The sequence below is a fragment of the Ochotona curzoniae genome, unplaced genomic scaffold (genome assembly GCF_017591425.1).
Source record: "Ochotona curzoniae isolate NIBS_2020 unplaced genomic scaffold, NIBS_Ocur_1.0 contig_430, whole genome shotgun sequence".
Lineage (NCBI taxonomy): Eukaryota > Metazoa > Chordata > Mammalia > Lagomorpha > Ochotonidae > Ochotona > Ochotona curzoniae.
This window is the reverse complement of record NW_024466219.1, coordinates 20,560,423-20,578,335: the sequence shown is the minus strand read 5'-3', so window position 1 is coordinate 20,578,335 and position 17,913 is coordinate 20,560,423. Positions and strand designations below refer to the sequence as shown.

Sequence of the window (17,913 nt, the reverse complement as noted above, 5' to 3'; positions counted from 1 at the left end):
ACTAGGATTTGCTCATTGCATACCAAGTAAAAGAAACCGGAAGAGAAAGACTGTGTGATTCTGTTGTGGGTATGTCCAGAGCAGGCTAACCCATAGAGGTTGATAGGTTACTTTCCAGGGACTGAGTGGGAGGAAGAGGGACCATAAGGGGTTTGGGATTTCTATTTAATTAATGAAAATGTTCTGTAATTAGAAGTTCTGAGGATTGCTCACTTTGAATATACCAAAACCTTGAATGTATTCATCTAAAAAGGGGTAAGTGTTAGGGTTTGAGCATTTAGCCTAGTGGGTGAGACAGTGCGTGGATGCTTTTTATTTGCGTTCCATGCTTATCTGTGGATCAGAAGACCTGTAAAGAAGCTAGGCTTGGCTGCTGTGGAGGACACTGAGGGAGAGACGCGTGGTCGGTGTTCCCAAGAGTAACTCATCCAGATACCATGGTTGAATCTGAGGGAGGGGTTGTCCTGAGTGAACTTTCTGGGCCTTATATTGATTGATTTAGAATTTGTATTGACCAGCCTGAAAGTTATGAGTAGCTTGCCTTGAAATGTGCTAGCTCTTTAATAACTAGACTGAACTCATCAGGCTGTTTGGAGAAAGAACATTGGGTTGGCCATTGGCACTGTAGGACTCCAGTTCTGATTGTACCGCTGACCCGATGTGGGATCTGGAACAGGAGGGCGGGGCACCTGTGTAAGTCTCGTCTGACTCTTCAGATGTTAGCCACCAAATCAGTCACTTCAGAGCTGCTTCAGTTTTGGGATCTTTTCACATCCCATGAGAATTGTAGCAAGCAGATACAGCCGTGAGCAGCTCCTGACTGTGTATTTTCACCAGCTGTGTTCTTCCTTCCTAAAGATGGACTGATTGATTTTAAAGAGGGAGTGACAGATCTTCCTTCCTCTGATTCACTGCCTAGATGGCTGCAGTGGCCAGGGCTGGGCCGTGCCAAAACCAGGAGCTTCATCTGGGTCTCCCATGTGGGTGATAGCGTCCCACATACTCAGGCTGTCTTTTGTGGCCTTTCCCAGGCCTCTAGCAAGCAGCTGATTGGAAGTGAGGCAGGTAGGACATGAACTATCACCCATATGGGATGCTGGCATCACAGCTAGTAGCTTTACCTGCTACACCACAGTGCTGGCCCCATCAGCCATGTTTTGAAGTGCATTTGTGATTCCACATGAACTCTGGGAGTGCCTTCCAAGCAGTAGTTACCAGTAGGTTCCTGTGCAAAGACCACCATGCTCTGCATCTAGAGACCCTGCAGGTAGAAGCTCACTCTGGGTCTCCCATATGGGTGCCGAGCCACCTTTGCTGTCTCAGAGTGAGCATTTCCAGGAAGCTGAATCCAGAGTGGAGCCAGGACTCAGGTGTGCGGATGTTGCAGGTGACAGGTAAGCGCCGTGCCAGTGCCTGCCCTGGCCCCTGTTGTTCTTGATTGTAAGCTAGTCATTGGTAGCAGCGATACTGTGTACATGCTATGTCATTTTTTCAAACTGCTTTAAAAAGTTTTCCGTTTGTGTTAGTAGTTTGACTATGATTTGTTTGTGGTGCTCTTTTTCACCTGTTTGGCATTATGTTGGATCTGTAAGCTCATGTCTTTCTTGTTTGGGGAAATTTTGGATCATTGCTTTCTCAAATACCTTTTATACCTCATTTTTAAAAAAAGATTTATTTATTTATTGGAAAGTCAGATATACAGAGCGGAGGAGAGACAGGAAGATTGTCCATCCGATGATTCATTTCCCAAGTGAGTGCAACGGCCAATGCTATGCCGGTCCAAAGCCAGGATCCAGGAACTTCTTCCAGGTCTCCCACACAGGTGCAGGGTCCCAAGGCTTTGGGCCATCCTCAACTGCTTTCCCGGGCCATAAGCAGGGAGCTGGATGGAAAGGGGAGCTGCCGGGATTAGAACTGGCACCCATATGGGATCCTGGTGCATTCAGGGAGAGGACTTTATCTGCTAGGCCACGCTGCCAGGCCCTATACCTCATTTTTTTCTCTCTATTAATGGTGTTAGACTAGGCTGTGACACAGTTATCTAGGCTCTATTCATACTTGTCTTTGATCTTTAGATTGGATTATTTGCTTATTTGACCTCATTTCACTCAATTTTGGTATCTTCTGTTAAGGTTTTATAACTTTAACTTTTTATTTTCAGCTCTAGAATTTCTTATTTGATTCATTCTAAATTTAATAATGTTTTACTGTGACAAGATGTGTGTACCAAAATTTACCATCATAGTTGTTTTTAAGTGTATGGTCCAGTGGTTACATTGCTGTGCAGCTGTTAGCACATCTGTCTACTGATGCTTCATCCTGTATAAGTGAAGCTATATCTGGTTCTTTGACGTTAGTTTCTCTATTTGCCCTCTGTTTACTCCTTACCCATATATGTATACTTTTAAAGATTGGTTTTATTTGTTCGAAGGGCCAAGTTAGGGAGTGAACATGTGCTGGAGACATCTTCCAGAGATCTTCCACCTGCTGCTTCACTCTCCAAATGGCCGCAGTGGCTGTGGTTGGGCCAGGCAAAAGCCAGGAGCTTTACTGGGTCTCCCACTTGGGTGCAGGGGCTCAAGCACTTGGGCCGTCTTCTGCTTTCCCGTTAGCAGGGAGCTGGATTAGAAACGGAGCAGCTAGGACTTGAACCATATAGGATGCTGTCACAGATAGCAGCTTAAGCTGATATGCCACACTATCAGCCCCCTTTATCTGTGTATTTTGCTTTAAGTGCTGAAGATCCCTATGTAATTGCTTTATCTGGTTCATTTTAGTATTAGTGTCTGTAGATCACATTTTTTTCCCTTGAGTATGGGTTGCATTTTCTTGTTTCTTTTCACCTCTCCTGATTTTTGATTGAACACTGAACTTCAGGCAAGATATATTCTAGAGAATCAGGATTCTGTTATGAGCTGATGAATTTTTGAAGCAGGTGGTCTGGCAGGGTTCATGCAAGCTCTGGGCTGTATTGCCTTTGTCAGTCTCTCTCTGCTTCCCTCTGCTGTTTTTTTTTTTTTTTTTTTTTTCCTGGGCCCTCAGGGATCTCCAGCAGACCTGGAGGTTCACTCCTGCTTTGGATACTCCCTTCCAGAACTTCCTTAACTTTCTGTCTTTTCCCCTGCACTATGCTGTGTCCTTAGTACCTTGAACCAGGCCATATAGGGATCAATGCGTATCCTCAAGCAGAAGGCTGACATCTCACTAGGTGTAGCGTGTGTGTGTGTGTGTGTGTGTGTGTGTGTGTGTAAACCATAGGAATACATTTCCCCCAGTTCAGGAGGTGAGACATTCTGGACCCCAGGGCCAGCAGGCTTGCTATTCTGATGAGACCCCTTCTTGGGTTGCAGATGTGGCTCCCTTCTCACTGTGTCCTCATGTGGCCTCTCCATGTGAGCGTGCCGGGCTTGTGGCTCTTTTTCCTCTTCTAAGGACATTCTTATGACCTCACTTAATCTGTTACCACCTTAAAGGCTCTGTCTCCACACACAGCAGCACTGGGGTTACACTTAGGAATGTTGCTGTAGGATGAGGAGATGGTGGGGGGAGTTGAGTCCAAGAGAATGATCATGACTCAGTCGCTAAGACATGGAAGGACAGGTCAGGAGGCAGAGCTGTGTGGTGCGGCTGTGTTACTGGTCAGAGTGTAAATACAGAATGCCTACTCTGTCCCAGGCACATTGTGATGTGCTGACAGCTCAGCCAAAGGCGAGACTTGCCCTGTCCCTGCCCTCAAATGGAACTTCTGGCCTGAGAAAGCACAGACACTAATGAGAGGTGCAGTAGGGGACGTGCTGGGGGTTCTGGGAGGGCAGAGGGGGCACTTGCAAGGTTAAGGAGTCGGAGAAGGGTACCCAGAAGAAATCCCTCAAACTGGAAGAGTAAGGAGTCAGGGTGATGATGAGTGCTTCAGAGCAGCATGTGCGGGAGAGCAAGTGCCTGCTGGGAGATGGGGAGCTGCCTTCATGGGCTGAAGCTGTGGAGCTGGGCAAGGAGAGTGCCGAGGAGATCAGGGCGCCTGTTTCAGCGGGATTAGAGCAGTCTCCACGAAGGCGTTACACAGTGACTCTGCTTTGCCTGGCAGGCCAGGCTGTGTAGGGAAGGTACACAGGTGACTTGTAGGGTTTGGGTGTGGGGGTTGGGTATGGTGGGTGGTCACCTCCCTGGGAGGCAGATAAGCACCCAGAGTTGTTGCCAGGCCCTTGACCTCAGCTTTGCTTTGTTGTTGTCAGGTCTGGACAGCGAGTCGGCTTCCAGCAGTATCCGCTTCAGCAAGGCCTGCCTGAAGAACGTGTTCTCAGTCCTGCTCATCTTCATCTACCTGCTGCTCATGGCTGTGGCCGTCTTCCTGGTCTACCAGACCATCACAGACTTCCGTGAGAAACTCAAGCACCCCGTCATGTCTGTGTCTTACAAGGAAGTGGATCGCTATGATGCCCCAGGTAGGGTCGGCCTGGGCCAGGCAGGTCCTCCCTGAGCAGCTGCTGTGTTCCCAGCACACTGCTGGGCCCTGGGCAGGGTGGAGGAAGCCAATTGCGGTCTAGATGAAAATGGCCAGCAGGCCTTGCAGAGTGTGCTGTGCACTGGGGAGACATGCACCAAGCCGGCGAGGTTGGGCCAGCTCTGCAGGGGGAGGGCTGGAGCTGGGTTTGGAAACAGGTCTGTGAGTGGGGAGAGAGTGCTTCTCAGAAGACCATCGGCATAAGGGAAGGGTTTCTAGAAAGGAGGAGGCTGGCCTGGCTGGAGCCAAAGGCCAGAGGTGAGGAGAAGCAGGAGTAAGGGCTGGACTGCATGGTGTGGAGGTTGGCTGGAGGCATGGAGGCCGTCCAGTGGTGGGCAGGAGCTCCCAGGCCATACCATATACTCCTTGCCTGTCTCACTGTGTGTCTAGTTCCCAGCAGAAAGTCACCTCTGCTGCCGAGGGTCCTGTCTGCTCCAGCGTGGAGCTGGCACTGGGCATCCTGGAAGCCATGGGGTGATGGGGAAGCCTGAGTGCTGTGCTTCTGGACTCTGGCCACCTGGTGCAGTGCAACTGTTCTGTGTACAGGCCTCCCCGAGTGACCATCCAGTGGCTTAGTCATGGGCGTAGAGTCTGAGCCCAAGCTGCCCCTGCACCCTGTTGGCTCCCTGACACTTCCCAGCACAGTCATCCTGTGTTTGCCTCTCTGTGTCTGCTTCAGGTTCATCACTGTGGGTTTTCCTTGCTGCTCCTTGTTTCTTGGTCGCCCTGAACTTTGTCTGGTGCCATATGTTGCTCTCATTTGAAGTGGGTGGCTGCTGTCAGTAGAGCCGTGCCCAAGGTGTTTGGGCTGGGAGAGGCTGGGCCTGCTGGGATGGATTTGCCTGTGGGAACTCCCGTCAGAGCAGAGGTGAGAGACAAAGGGACTTCTGGGGAATCTTACAACCCAGAGCCTCCTGGCACATGTGCACATTGATGATGGGCAGGCGGAGTGTGTGGCTGAGCTCAGCCAATCAGGAGGCTGTATTACAGCACAGAGCGGGGGTTTACTGAGGGTCTTGTGCCCTGCAGTAGAGATGGGCTTGACCACTGCTGTAACCTTCTTCCCCTGCAGTTCCCTGGCCGGTCCACACTATAGGCAGTTGCTGTGTGAGATGGTTTCAGTAGTGGGGCTGGGGCAGTGACTCCTGACATCCTCTTTGCCCTGTCTTGTGTCCACAGGCATTGCCCTGTACCCTGGTCAGGCCCAGCTGCTCAGCTGTAAGCACCATTACGAGATCATTCCGCCTCTGCGAAGCCCCGGCCAGCCAGGTGACATGAACTGCACCACACGGACCATCAACTACACGGACCCTTTCTCCAATCAGTCCTTGGTAACACCCATCGCCCTGAGTCCTCCCCAGGAAGGTCTTCCCATTGTGCCTGGCTTCATGCATGCCCCTCAGAGTCTCAGTGGGGTGACATCCTGACGCTGGTGGAAGAATGGCTCAGCGAAGGCCAAGGAGTGGGGCTGCTGTGACACAGTCAGGTGGTCCCCTGCCTGATGACATGATAGAATTGCCAGGATACTTTGTGAAAATGCAGATTGACAGGATCTATGTGAGGCCAGCTGGATTGTAATTTCTGCAGACCCGGCTGCAACGCCCCCTCCTTTGACGTCAGTAAGCCAGTGTATACAGGGAACGCTGGTGTGGGGATGAGAACTCGTGGGCCTGGCCTGGCTGCGCTGCCACACACAGCACTGCTCAGCTGGGGCCTGCCGGGCTGGGGCCCTGAGTGCATTGGGGAGCTGTGGCACCTTTAGAGCAGGCTGGGAGGGAGTTTATATTAACATCTGACCTCTCCTGCCCCACCTTCCTCAGAAAGGGTGAAGAGGGTTGTATATGGGATTTGCAGATTAAAAGGGAGGGTTTGCTAGGCAAAGGAAGCTGCCCATGATGACAGGGAGGGATGGCAGGCAGCTTTTACGGCTCTAGGGGAGCATGTTTCTGGGGGTCGGTATCCCCACCCCACAAGAGAGGTGGGAAATGGGAGAATCCATGTGCATTCTGTTGGGGGCCAGGCTGGGTAAAGGGGTGCTGTTAGGAGGTCTGAGATGAAATAGGCACATGGGGGATGTGTGTATGTGTGTTTTCTCTTCATATTTCTTCTTTTAAAACGTTTATTTTTATTGGAAAGTGAGATATGCAGAGAGAAGAGACAGAGAGGAAGATCTTCCATCCTATGGTTCACTCCCCAAGTGTCTGCAACGGCTGGAGCTGAGCCAATACGAAGCCAGGAGCCAGGAGCTGTTCTGGGTCTCCCTCCTGGATGCAGGGTTCCAAAGCTTTGGGCTGTCCTTGGCTGCTTTCCCAGGCCACAAGCAGGGAGGTGGATGGGAACCAGGGCTGCCAGGATTAGAACTGGTGCCCATATGGGATCCTGGAGCATTCAAGGCAAGGACTAGCTGCCAGGCTACCACGCCAGGCTCTTCACGCCATACTTCTAGAACCCTGTTGAAATCGTTCCCACCTCTGCCAATAAATAAATAAGATGGATACCATAGGATGTTGGAAATACTCCTGTGCAAACTGAGGGGGTGAGAATGGCATTTGAGGGAGTTGTGTAAGCTGGTAAGACAGTTTGGGATCAGTGGTGGAATAAACAAATGTGCGAGAGCCTGTAACCCAGTCAGGTGTGGGACAGGGCAACCCATGGGACCCTCCCCATGGCGGGACAGGCTGGAAGTCTGTGTGTCCAGTGCGTTGCCCCAGGGTAGCCTCTGTGTGTGTGGCCTTTTGGCAGGGAGATTCCGCCTTGAATCTGCGGTGGACGTTAGGGAACAGCCTCCTGCAGGGCTGTGTGGTGTCGGGCGGCTCCAGGGCGGCTCCAGGACTGAGCACCGGGGCTTGTTACCACCCTGCTCCCACTGCCTTTGTTGTCACTGAGTCTGTTTTTTCAGGAACCTGTGGGCTCCTGGCTGTTTTGCATACAGGAGAGTGCAAAAGTCATTCCTTTTCAGGGTCTCATCCTCTCTTCTTCAGCAGTCCGGATTTTCACTAATTTTTGTGGTTTCCCTCCTGTGCTATCAGCTTTTACCAAATGCTGTGAGGGTGGCTGCCTTCCCGCCTGCAGGGTCCCTGTCTGCCTTCCTGCTGCTTGCTGTCCCCAGCCGTGAAGCCAGGGCCTCATTCTTGGGGTGTTTGGGGTACAAAATTCTGCTTCCAGCTCACAAAATCTGTGTTCAAGCATGCGTTCGATTCCTGTGCAGCAGGGAGACTCCCAGGGCCAAGTCTCCATGTCCCTTAGGGAACAACACGGGCAGTGCACCGAGCAGAGCTGCTGTAAGGACTCTGCACAGACACTTCTGTCTTGTCCCTGTGCTGTCCCCAGGAGCTGCCCTTGTCCACTTGGCTGTCGTGTGTGCAGATTCCCACTCCTGGGAAGTGACAGTGGGCTTGCTATTGCTTTTTTTTTTTTTTTTTTTTTTTAATATTTTTGTTTGAGAGGCAAAATTAGGAGAGACACAGAGAGCTTCCATTCACTGGCTCATTTCCCAAGCAGCCACAATGGCTGGAGCTGAGCCAATCCAAAGCCAGGACCCACATGTGGGTGCAGGGGCCTAAGCGCTTGGGCCCTCCTCCACTGCTTTCCCAGGCCATCAGCAGGGAGCTGGGTGGGAAGTGAAGTAGTTGGGGCAGAAGCTCGTGGTGTCCACGTAGGATGCTGGTGCTGCTGGCAGAGGCTTAGTGGGCTATTCTGGCCCTGGCCTCTAAATGGTTCCCTTAAAAAAAAAAAAGACACTGAGTTGCATGAGTCACTTTTACCCAGGTTTTGGGAACTCCATCACATGAGCATGTGCGAGGCGCCAGCAGTGAGGGCCAGCAGGGTGACTGTTGGGCCACAGTCTGGCATGGGAAAGCAGTTTGCTCATACTGGAAGAAGGCCTTGCAGTGGAAACTGGCACAGTGAACCTGCCTTGCTGCACTGTGAGAACTAAGTGTGGCACACAGGGGCAAGTTCACAAGTGGATGAGGATCGTAAAGGTACCCCGAAGGCCCGGGCATGGGGCTGCAGCTGCCAGTCAGGATGGAATCCCAGGGCAGGGGATTGAATAAGAACAGCCGCTAGCCCCCAGTAAAGGAGGCTGAGCAGACCTCGGTAGGGCTAAGACTGCACCATTCTGTGCTCCAGCCGAAACCTGTGCAAAATTAAAAATAGCCTCAGTTCTTAGCGGGTGACTTGAACACGCCTTTCTGGAATCCCAAGATCAGGTAGGCACAGAGTGGTAAGGAAAAGAATGGAGGTGTGTGTGAGGTGTGTGTGTGTGTGTGTGTGTAAAGCTTACACTTCTGAGTTGTAGGACCTTTTTAAAAAGGTGATAGTATGAGGAGAAAATGTATCAGTTAAGTTCATCAACAAAGTGTAATGTTTTTTGTTTTTTGTGGAAGTGAACAAGCTGGTTTCCAAGTACATTTGGAAGAGCACATGTATAGGACAGGTCCGAGACAGCTTCGAAGGAGAGCGTGGAGGGCACTGCCCGGCTAGGTGACAGAGCTTTGAAGGAGGACGTGGAGGGCACTGCCTGGCTAGGTGACAGAGCAGTGGGAAGCCCAGAAGCTGCAGTGCGGGCAGCAGGCTGGGAGACTGGTGGCCTGCAGGAGGGCTCTCAGCAGACACGTTGGTTTTGTGTTTGAGTTTACCATGTGGTAAAGGAGGAGAGGACCTATGTGAGTCAGGGGGTCAGAGTTAGGGGGCCTCATACTGTCTGTCTGCAAAACTTTGGTTATAAGGTATGTACATGTAAACATTTTAAATAGTATTCAAGGAGGGTCCAGTGCGGTAGCTTAGCTGCTAAAGTCCTTGCCTTACACACAATGGGATCCTATCTGCGTGCCGGTTCTAATCCCAGTGGCTCCGCTTCCCAGCCAGCTCCTTGCTTGTGGCCTGGGAAAGCGTGGAAGATGGCCCAAAGCCTTGGGACCTTGCACCCATGTGGGAGACCAGGAGGAAGCTCCTGGCCCCTGGCTTTGGATCAGCTCAGCTCCGGCCATTGTGCCCACTTGGGGAGTGAATCATCGGACAGAAGATCTTCTGTATATCTGACTTTCCAATAAAAAAAAATGTTTCAAAAAAAGTATTTAAATATATACTAAAGTATTGATGTAAAGAAAAAGACCTGGAAGTCTCAGTATATCAAATTGAAACCTTCTGTCTAGTAAATGGCATTAGAAACAGTCATAAATGACACAGTGGGAGAAGACATTCCATAGGATGTAATGAAGAGACCCTCCTTACTGAGCTGGAGCTTCCACGGCGCAGTCTGCCAGTAAGGAAAGTGGGCCGAGACTGGCCACTTTGGGTTTTGCTCTGGGTCTGGTGCTGAGTACCCAGGTCTGAGCAGGAGCCTGGGCCGAGGCCCTGTGCGCCTTGCCCAGCTGACAGTAGCCGGAAGTCGGTTGGGAGGCTGCAGGGCGCACAGCTGTGGGCTTTGTGGGGCCGCACGGGGTCATATGTACCTGAAGATGTGTGGCCTGTGAACCGTGGGGCCCCTGGGACCGAGTCTGCGCTTGTCTCCCTGCAGAAGTCGGCCCTCATTGTCCGGGGGCCCCAGGAAGTGAAGAAGCGGGAGCTGGTGTTCCTGCAGTTCCGCCTGAACCAGAGCAGCGAGGACTTCAGCGCCATTGACTACCTCCTCTTCTCGTCCTTCCAGGACTTCCTGCAAAGGTGGCCTCAGGGCTCGCGCTGGGCGCACAGCTGCTTGATTTCATGTTCCCCTCTTGCTCGCCTGTCGCTGGGCTGAGGACATACAGGCGAGGCCAGAGTTAGAGAAGTGGTGCTGTCTGGGGATCCGGCAGCTGGGGGCTGGCTCTCCTGGGCCAGAGTTGGGCGAGGCCGCCGAGGAGGACTGTGTTGGCTGCTCCTGGAGACACCCTCGCCTGGGGAGCTAAAGGGTACAGATGTCCCTTTGCCCTGCTGTGCGAGGGTTCCAGTGTGCATTTGTCCCTTGTGAAGGCCATGCGTGTTGGTCTCAGATACCCCCTTGTAAGAGGGTATGAGGGGTGTGGGTCTGCCAGATGCTTTTGGCTTTGCTTGGGAGTGTCCCACCGTAAGCAGGTTCCTGTCTGCTTCGTCTGCCGGGCTCTGGAGGCTATGGGAACTGGGGTGCCCCCCAGGAGTCAGAGCGTTTTGTGTGTGTGCTGGGGTTCAGGGGACTCGGCCCCTGCCAGGTCCTGCTGGACCTGCTGAACTCCATCTCACTGAGGCAGGGAGGTGGTGGCCGTGGCTGCTTTGAGCTGAGGGCCTCTGCTTTAGTGTCTTCTACCCAGTCCGCCACCCACAGTTCCCTCTTCTTTCCCTCTTACACTTGGCCTGTTGCCTTTACCCTGGGAGAGTTCCCAGAGGGTCCTGCTTGTGCTGCTTGCTTGGTGAGCTTCCTCGTGGCTGGGCTGCAGCTTCTGCTTGCTCCTGGGGGTTGGATTTTTCTGTATTGGCAGTGCCCTTGGGCGTCCCCGGACTGACAGCTCCGTGAGGAACCCTTTCCTCTGGTCCTTCTGGAGGGAGGTGACCAGCCAGGGCAGGCTGCCTGAAGCTCTGGGCGCCCTGATGGAGCTGGAAGCACTGTGTCCCTGGACACTTTGCCCATTGCCTTGGGAGTAGGTGATGGGAGTGGTGAGTGGGAAGGAAGAGGGATTCTCTCATTAGGAGATGTAGGGGTTCTTGCTTTGGCTGGTGACTGACAAATATCCCCATTGAGGCAGTCTTGGGGAAACAGTGGGCATCACGCTGCTTGAGCTAACAACGAAACCAACTTGAATTGGTGGGTGGAGTTTGGGTCTGACCACCCTGGCATCCTGCTGCCTGCTGTGGAATAACCTGGGCCTTTCTACTGTTTGTGTTCAAGCCCAGACAAGGTGGGCTTCATGCAGGCCTGTGAGAGTGCCTATTCCAGCTGGAAGTTCTCTGGGGGCTTCCGCACCTGGGTCAAGATGTCGCTGGTGAAGACCAAGGAGGAGGATGGGCGAGAAGCTGTGGAGTTCCGGCAGGAGGTGGGTGGCTCAGGGTGCGCTTGGGCCTGCTTGTGCCTTCTCCACGCCTGGGCCTGGCGTCAGGGAGAAGCTCCTTCGAGCAGAGTCCTTTTCTGGGTTGAGCAGGGATCCTGTGAGGGCTTCATAGGCCATGCCAGAATTGGCATGTTCGTTAGGCAGCACATGTGCCTGTCAGTGCTTCTAGAACATGGGTGTGGGGCGGGGATGGCTGGGTCCTGTAGAGTCGGGTACCTCGGCCAGGCTGTCAGATGCTCTGAAAGACTGTGATGGTGTAGCAGGGCAGGGAGGCTGCAGTCTGTGGCTTCCCACCTGTCCTGCTTCCCACAGCCCATTGGGAGGCAGCAGGAGAGGCGAGTTCTCTTCTTGTGGTATTCCCCCCAGAAGATTTATTTGTTTACTTGAAAGTCTGGCAGAAAGACAAATATATCTGGCAGAAAGATCGGCTGGTGCACTGACCAGATGATCACAGAGGTGTCGGCTGCACCAGGCCTGAACCAAGAGCTGGGAGCTCCATCCTGCTCTCCCGGCTGGGTGTCCAGAACGCCAGTGTGCGTATCCTCGTCTGCTCTCTCCCGGGCTCCATAGAAGAGAGGCGGATTGAAGTTATGCCCAGGCCTGGGTGGGCACTCTGGTGTGGGAGTGAGCATCACGAGAGGCAGCTTAACACACTGTGCTGCATCACTCCTTTTGTGTTTATTAACTTTTTAACATTCCTGTTTTTTAATGTTTTAAAATGCATATGACATTAGAACAATAACTGTGTGCTATATCAGAGTTAGGGGTTTAAATGTGCTGGGTGCATACATGAACGTTTTCAAATGAGAGATCTGATCAGAATGCTTTCAGCTCCCTGGGCTGGAGGCCACAAGATCCCTGTGATTTGTGGGGGAAGTCCCTGTGATCCAGCAAGAGGTGCCCATGATACAGGAGCACCTCGAGGCAAGGCAAGGCTGCAGAGGTGGACTTGGATCGTAGCTGTGTAAAGGGCTGTTGCTCCATCCCCTGCAAAGCAAGGCCCCATCCCTGCTTCTGAGGCTCCCCTGCCCCCTGGTGGCTTTGCCTTCTTGTTGCATGCACATCGAGACCAGGCCATCCTGTGCGTGACTGGTCCTGCCAGGGACCGAGGAGGAGGAGCAGGACATGTCTTCGGACCTGTTCCTCCTGGAGGTGGCCTGGCCTGGGCTCCGAAGCCAGCATTAGGAAAGGTGTGTGTTGAAACAGGAATTCACGCTGGCGACCACCTGGGCTCTCTGGGGCCTGAACCCTGAAGTTGCTGCTTTGCACCCCTGGGTCCCTGCACTGCTCCAGGTTGTGATGTCTGGGAGAGCCTTACCCCAGGGGCCGGCCGTCATTCCTGTCCTCTCTCCCACCGCCATGAAAGGTCCCTAAAATATTCCCGCTTTGCAGGGTAACTTCTCTCCTGGACATTGATTGCACATTTTACTCCAGGAACCCTAAATTCTTTCTCTTGACTCTAAAATTGGTTGTCCCCCTCCTGCTGGCTCCAGCTGTGACAGGAAGCCAGAGGGGTGAAAGCCCCAGGGAGCCTATGAACTTGCGAAGTTTCATGCCTTTTGTTATCTGAATTGGTAGTCTTTCGCTGAGGTAGTGAGATCTTTGGAACAACGCTAGAACTTTGTCTCTCAAGTTTTAGAGTTGAGGATGGAGGGTGTTTGACTTGAGCCTCCCCAGCGCGCAGTGATGTGGGCGTTCTCCTTCCTGGGGGGTATCAGTGGGCCGGCTCGGAGCAGGTCGGGAAGCCGGGCTTCTTCCTCTGTAGCTGTGAAGGGTTAAGACCCAGCCCTTAAGATCAGGAAGTTTAAGTTTTGGGTGTTTCATTGGTTTAATTGTGACTGTGACATGGTGATTTGAATATGGTCTAACTATGGTTTAATCAGATACCTGAAGACAGGTTTCAGAAACAGTACCCACTGAATCTCCGATTCTCATTTCCTAAAGAACCATGGAAGCCAAGGTGAGGAGATGTGTGGATCAGTTTGGGCTCTTGAACTGGTGGAATGGGGGAGCCCAGGCCCGGGTTCCCCTTGTACTCTGTCTCCCCCATGGCCCAGGCGGAGGGGGAACGGCCAGAGTTGACGTGACTGTCTGTCTCCCGTGTCTAGACGAGTGTGGTGAACTACATTGACCAGCGGCCAGCCGCCGAGAGAAGTGCCCAGCTGTTTTTTGTGGTCTTTGAATGGAAAGATCCTTTCATCCAGAAAGTCCAGGACGTGAGTACTGTTGCCTGAGCACGCTCCCTGCGCTGCACTGTTGGCCACCAGCCGCACGGAGCTGTTCCCGCCTTCTTCCGTGGCGTGGCGTGGCGTGTTTAGCTCATCTTGTCTCCACTCAGACCATTGTCTCTGTGAAGGTGGAGTCCTCGTCATTTGTCTGCTGTTCCTTTGATATCTGGCAGAGTGCTTTGCCCAGAGTATCTGCTGAGTCTGCCTAGTAATACTAGCTGGATAAGTTAGGTAGAAAGACCACACCGATGACTGTCAACGGAGGCCACTTCTTTTAGGAAGAGAGGAAGGTACACTGATTAGCCAGCTGCGACTCCCAGTCTCGGACAGGGTGGGTGACGGGACAGCTGTGCTCAAGGAGCCTTCAGGACCCAGCACCCACCCGAGCCAGTGTTAGCCTGGCACTGGTTTGGCTTTTGGGTTACCACAAAATATCTTGATAAGATCCCAGCTTAGGAGGGAAATTTCCTAGCTGAGTCTCGCACTCCTAAGCTTTGCAGCCCCAGCTCTGGCTCTTGTGAGGCGGTTGCGTGCTGTGTCACTCACTTCTGCTGTTGATTATGGATTGGGAGGCTGTGGGAGGGGCTTATGCAGAGGCTTCCTGGACAGAAACTTGAGGTGGAGAGAATACTTTTTAACTCTGTAGGTGAGCTGTGTGGTTGAACTTAAAAAAAAAATTTTATTTTTGTTTCCTTGAAAGAGTAACAGAGAGGGAGGGACAGACACAGAAAGCTACCCCCCAATAGTTCATTCCCGCAAAGGTCCACAGCGGCTGGACTGGGGCCAGGTGGAACCTGGAGCCAGAAACTCCGTCAGTGTCTGCCACGTGGTTCCAGGGACTCAGGCACTTGAGCCATCACCTGCTGCCGGCTGAGGTGTGTACTAGCAGGAAGCTGGATTGGAAGCAGAGCAGCCAGGACTTGGATTGACAACAGGATGTGGGCGTCCCTAGTCGTGGCTTAACGTGCTGCCCCACAGCACCCACTCCTGAAATCTTCAACAGCTGTATTCAGCACGAAGACCGTGTCCCGAACCAAGCAGAGACCCCTACAAGAGGCCAGCTTTCCTTGGGTGGCTGGTGAGCTTCCCAGCAGTTCCAGAACAGTGGTGACAGACCTCTCTGCATGGGTGAATGCTCAGCTTGGCCAAGGTCACTCTGCAGACCTGGACATAACAGTGTTTCTTTTTTCCATGCTTCAAGATTCAGCCATCCAAGTTAGAACTTCTGCTTTAAAGTTCAGGTTTAGTTGAAGGGGAAGTCTGTTGATTTAAATTGCTTATTCCCGACAATAAGTATTGAGGGAATTGTGTGTGCTGAAATCACCGAGGACTTTGGCTCAGTGCCCAGGGCCCTGGACTGCTGCAGGATTAGTCCTGGGAGCATGAAGGAAAGCCTCGGTGGGGGGAAGGGCACATGGGGGAACCAAGGCTCAGCCTGGGAGTCACTGGGGCAAGGTGGGGAGCAGACGTGTGGCACAGAGCTAAGTGTGAGGTGGAAGAAAGGAGAGCTGACCCCCGGGTGGTTTGGGTGATTGATCTCCAAGCCAGGCTGCTCCCGACTGCTGGAGTGGCCAGAGGCCGTGCCATCTCCGGCGGGCTCTCAGGAGGCATGTCCGTCTTTCAGGACCACTGCACTCAGGAGGGGCTTGCTGCCTTGGTCAGGGTCTGGACTGTGAGCACAGAGTGGGTGGCACTTTCAGGCATGAGGGGGTGTGTGCTTGCAGTCCCAGTGACGTGGAGATGCTGCAGGCAGAACTCTAGTGCGGCTCCGGCAGGTAGTGACCGTGACCCTGGTCTGCTTCTGTCTCACAGATCATCACCGCCAATCCTTGGAACACGATCGCGCTTCTCTGTGGGGCCTTTTTGGCACTATTTAAAGCGGCGGAGTTTGCCAAACTGAGTGTGAAATGGATGATCAAAATCAGGAAGAGGTACCTCAAAAGAAGAGGTCAGGCAACGAATCACATCAGCTGAAGCCGCGTGTGAAGCCAGTCGCACTGCCTGTGTCCGTGGAAGCCCTCCTCACTTCCACCTTGGTAAACTGAGCTCCTGGCAAGCCTGCCCTCACCTGGAGAACTGGGGCCTTGCTGGGGGCACCTGTCCTATTGGACCTGCTCACCTGGCCGGCCTGAGGGCTGTCGGAGCCAGATGGAAAAGATCCAGGGGACAGCCTAAAAGCTATTTAAGAATTTAAATTATTAAAGAGCATTCCCCCACCGTTGCCCAGGGCCTCGGCCCAGGGCTTGTGAAAAGGGGCTTTTCATCCTGCTGGGCTAACAGCAGCCCTAACCCGATGATCACAGCTCTGCTCTCTGCCCTAAGTGTTGCCCTGGACCAAGTGTGTGATTCTTTTTTTTTTTTTTTTTTCTTTTTTAAACACAAATCTTGTTAAGATGTACAAGATGTGCCCTGGAGCCTTTGTGCTGTACACCAAGAAAGGCAAAGCCCTTGGGACCTGCGAGCCTCTGGCAGGCTGTCCCACTGCATCCTTGTAAAATGAGATTTAAAGCTACTGGAAAGTAGTAATTAAATATCTTGCCAGTTGATTAGCTGTCTTCCTGTTTGCCTGGAAAATGTATTGATACGGATGTGAGTTTGGCATGATTAACACTCAGAAGTGCTGGGGTGGATGGAAACAGGAGATGCCTACTAAGTGTGCTTTGATGATTTCATTAGCAGCTCAATAAGCTAGGTTAATGCAAAAGGAAGGATTGACCGCCCTGGTTGCAATCACTGCTCATTCAGTAAGCTTCAGAATTCCTTCAGCTGTGACCTCCAGAAACAAGTTAGCCATACTCCGAGGTGGACGTTCTGGCTCCTGAGTGGCATCCCCACTGCTCCCAGGAGGGTGAGGAGGCAGGAGACGTGGCAGCGGGAAGCCGTGTTAACAGTTCCCGTGTCCTGCCACGCTCCATCTGGGAAGAGGACTCAGCAGGACCCTTGGAGCTGTACTTGGCTGAGGTATTCCTCTGACACAGACGGGGACCCATCAAAAAGCAAAGCCACACAGGCATTTTTCACATTGATTGGAGGTTGTAAAAATTACTTCCTTAGTCCTCTTTTGTTTTTTTAAAGATTTATTCATTTTCATTAGAAAGTCAGATTTACAGCTAGAAGGAGACAGATTTGCTAATTCACTGGTTCACTCCCAAAATGGCCACAACGTCTGAAGCTGAGCTGGTCTAAAGCCAGGAGCTTCTTCCAGGTCTCATTTGGGTGCAGGGTCCCAAGGCCTTGGGCCATCCTGGACTGCTTTCCCAGGCCCTCAGTAGGGGAACTGGATGGGAAGTGGGGGAGCTGGGGGTCAAACCTGCTCCCATATAGAATGCCTGGGCTTGGGTGGAGCATGAGCCAGTTGAGCCAACGCACTGCCCCATATGCAGAGTTTTAAACTATTTTAACACACCCATTATACCAAGATTACTTGATAGCATTTTCTAAGTTCTCATGATCTGGCTTTAGATAGTCTTAAGAAGACAGCTCAGTTGTATGACTAGGATATTTCTCTTACATTTGATTGAGTAGCCAGAAGTTGGTTCTGGTCAAAGTATTAAATGTGAACTGGTAAAGAAAATTCTCCCTGCTAAGGCCCTCCCTGCACAGTAGCTCAGTGGCTAAAGTCCGTGCCTTGCATCCCGGGATCCCATAGGACACCAGTTCTAATCTCGGTGGCCCTACTTGCATTCTAGCTCCCTGCTTGTGGCTTGGGAAAGCAGTGGAGGATGACCCTAAGCCTTGGGACCTTGCACCCATGTGGGAGACCCAGAAGAGACTCTGAGGCTCCTGGCATTAGATCGGCACAGCTTTGGCCATTGCAGTCACTTGGGGAGTGAATCATTGGATGGAAGATCTTCCTGTCTCTCCTCCTCTCTGTATATCTGACTTAGCAATACAAATAAATACATCTTAAAAAAAAAAAAAAAGATACTCCCTGCTGCTTCTCTGCTTCACAGAGAAAAGCTTGAGAATTCTAGTGTTCGCCTAGGTCTCCATAGAATGTATGAGTGCGGGGCAGGTGCAGAGCCAGGCAGGGACAGTGCTGAAGGGCGGAGGGCGTGGCTGTTAAAGCTTCCCTAAGGATGACTGGGCATTTTCACACTACTTGAGTAGCTGATCCAGTGCTGGGAAACGTACAGAAGCTGTTCCTGTCCTGCGGAAGTCTTGGGCCCTTTAGATGTGCTTG

At 52.2% G+C, this 17,913-nt stretch overlaps 1 protein-coding gene across 4 annotated transcripts in view; it reads left to right on the top strand.

Annotated features, from left to right (window-relative positions):
- PACC1 (proton activated chloride channel 1) overlaps positions 1-16,274 on the top strand; it is a 32,608-nt gene extending 16,334 nt beyond the window's left edge. For 2 of the 4 annotated variants that reach the window (XM_040985643.1, XM_040985646.1), the window contains exons 3-8: positions 4,233-4,442; positions 5,681-5,832; positions 10,023-10,165; positions 11,343-11,487; positions 13,611-13,718; positions 15,543-16,274. In XM_040985643.1, coding sequence (XP_040841577.1) covers positions 4,233-4,442; positions 5,681-5,832; positions 10,023-10,165; positions 11,343-11,487; positions 13,611-13,718; positions 15,543-15,704 — 920 coding nt within the window. In that variant the 3' untranslated portion in view covers positions 15,705-16,274. Of the gene's footprint in view, positions 1-4,232; positions 4,443-5,680; positions 5,833-10,022; positions 10,166-11,342; positions 11,488-13,610; positions 13,719-15,542 lie in introns of those variants that run through there. The other 2 variants (XM_040985644.1, XM_040985645.1) reach the window with 2 other exon arrangements.
- The last annotated feature ends 1,639 nt before the right edge of the window (positions 16,275-17,913 follow it).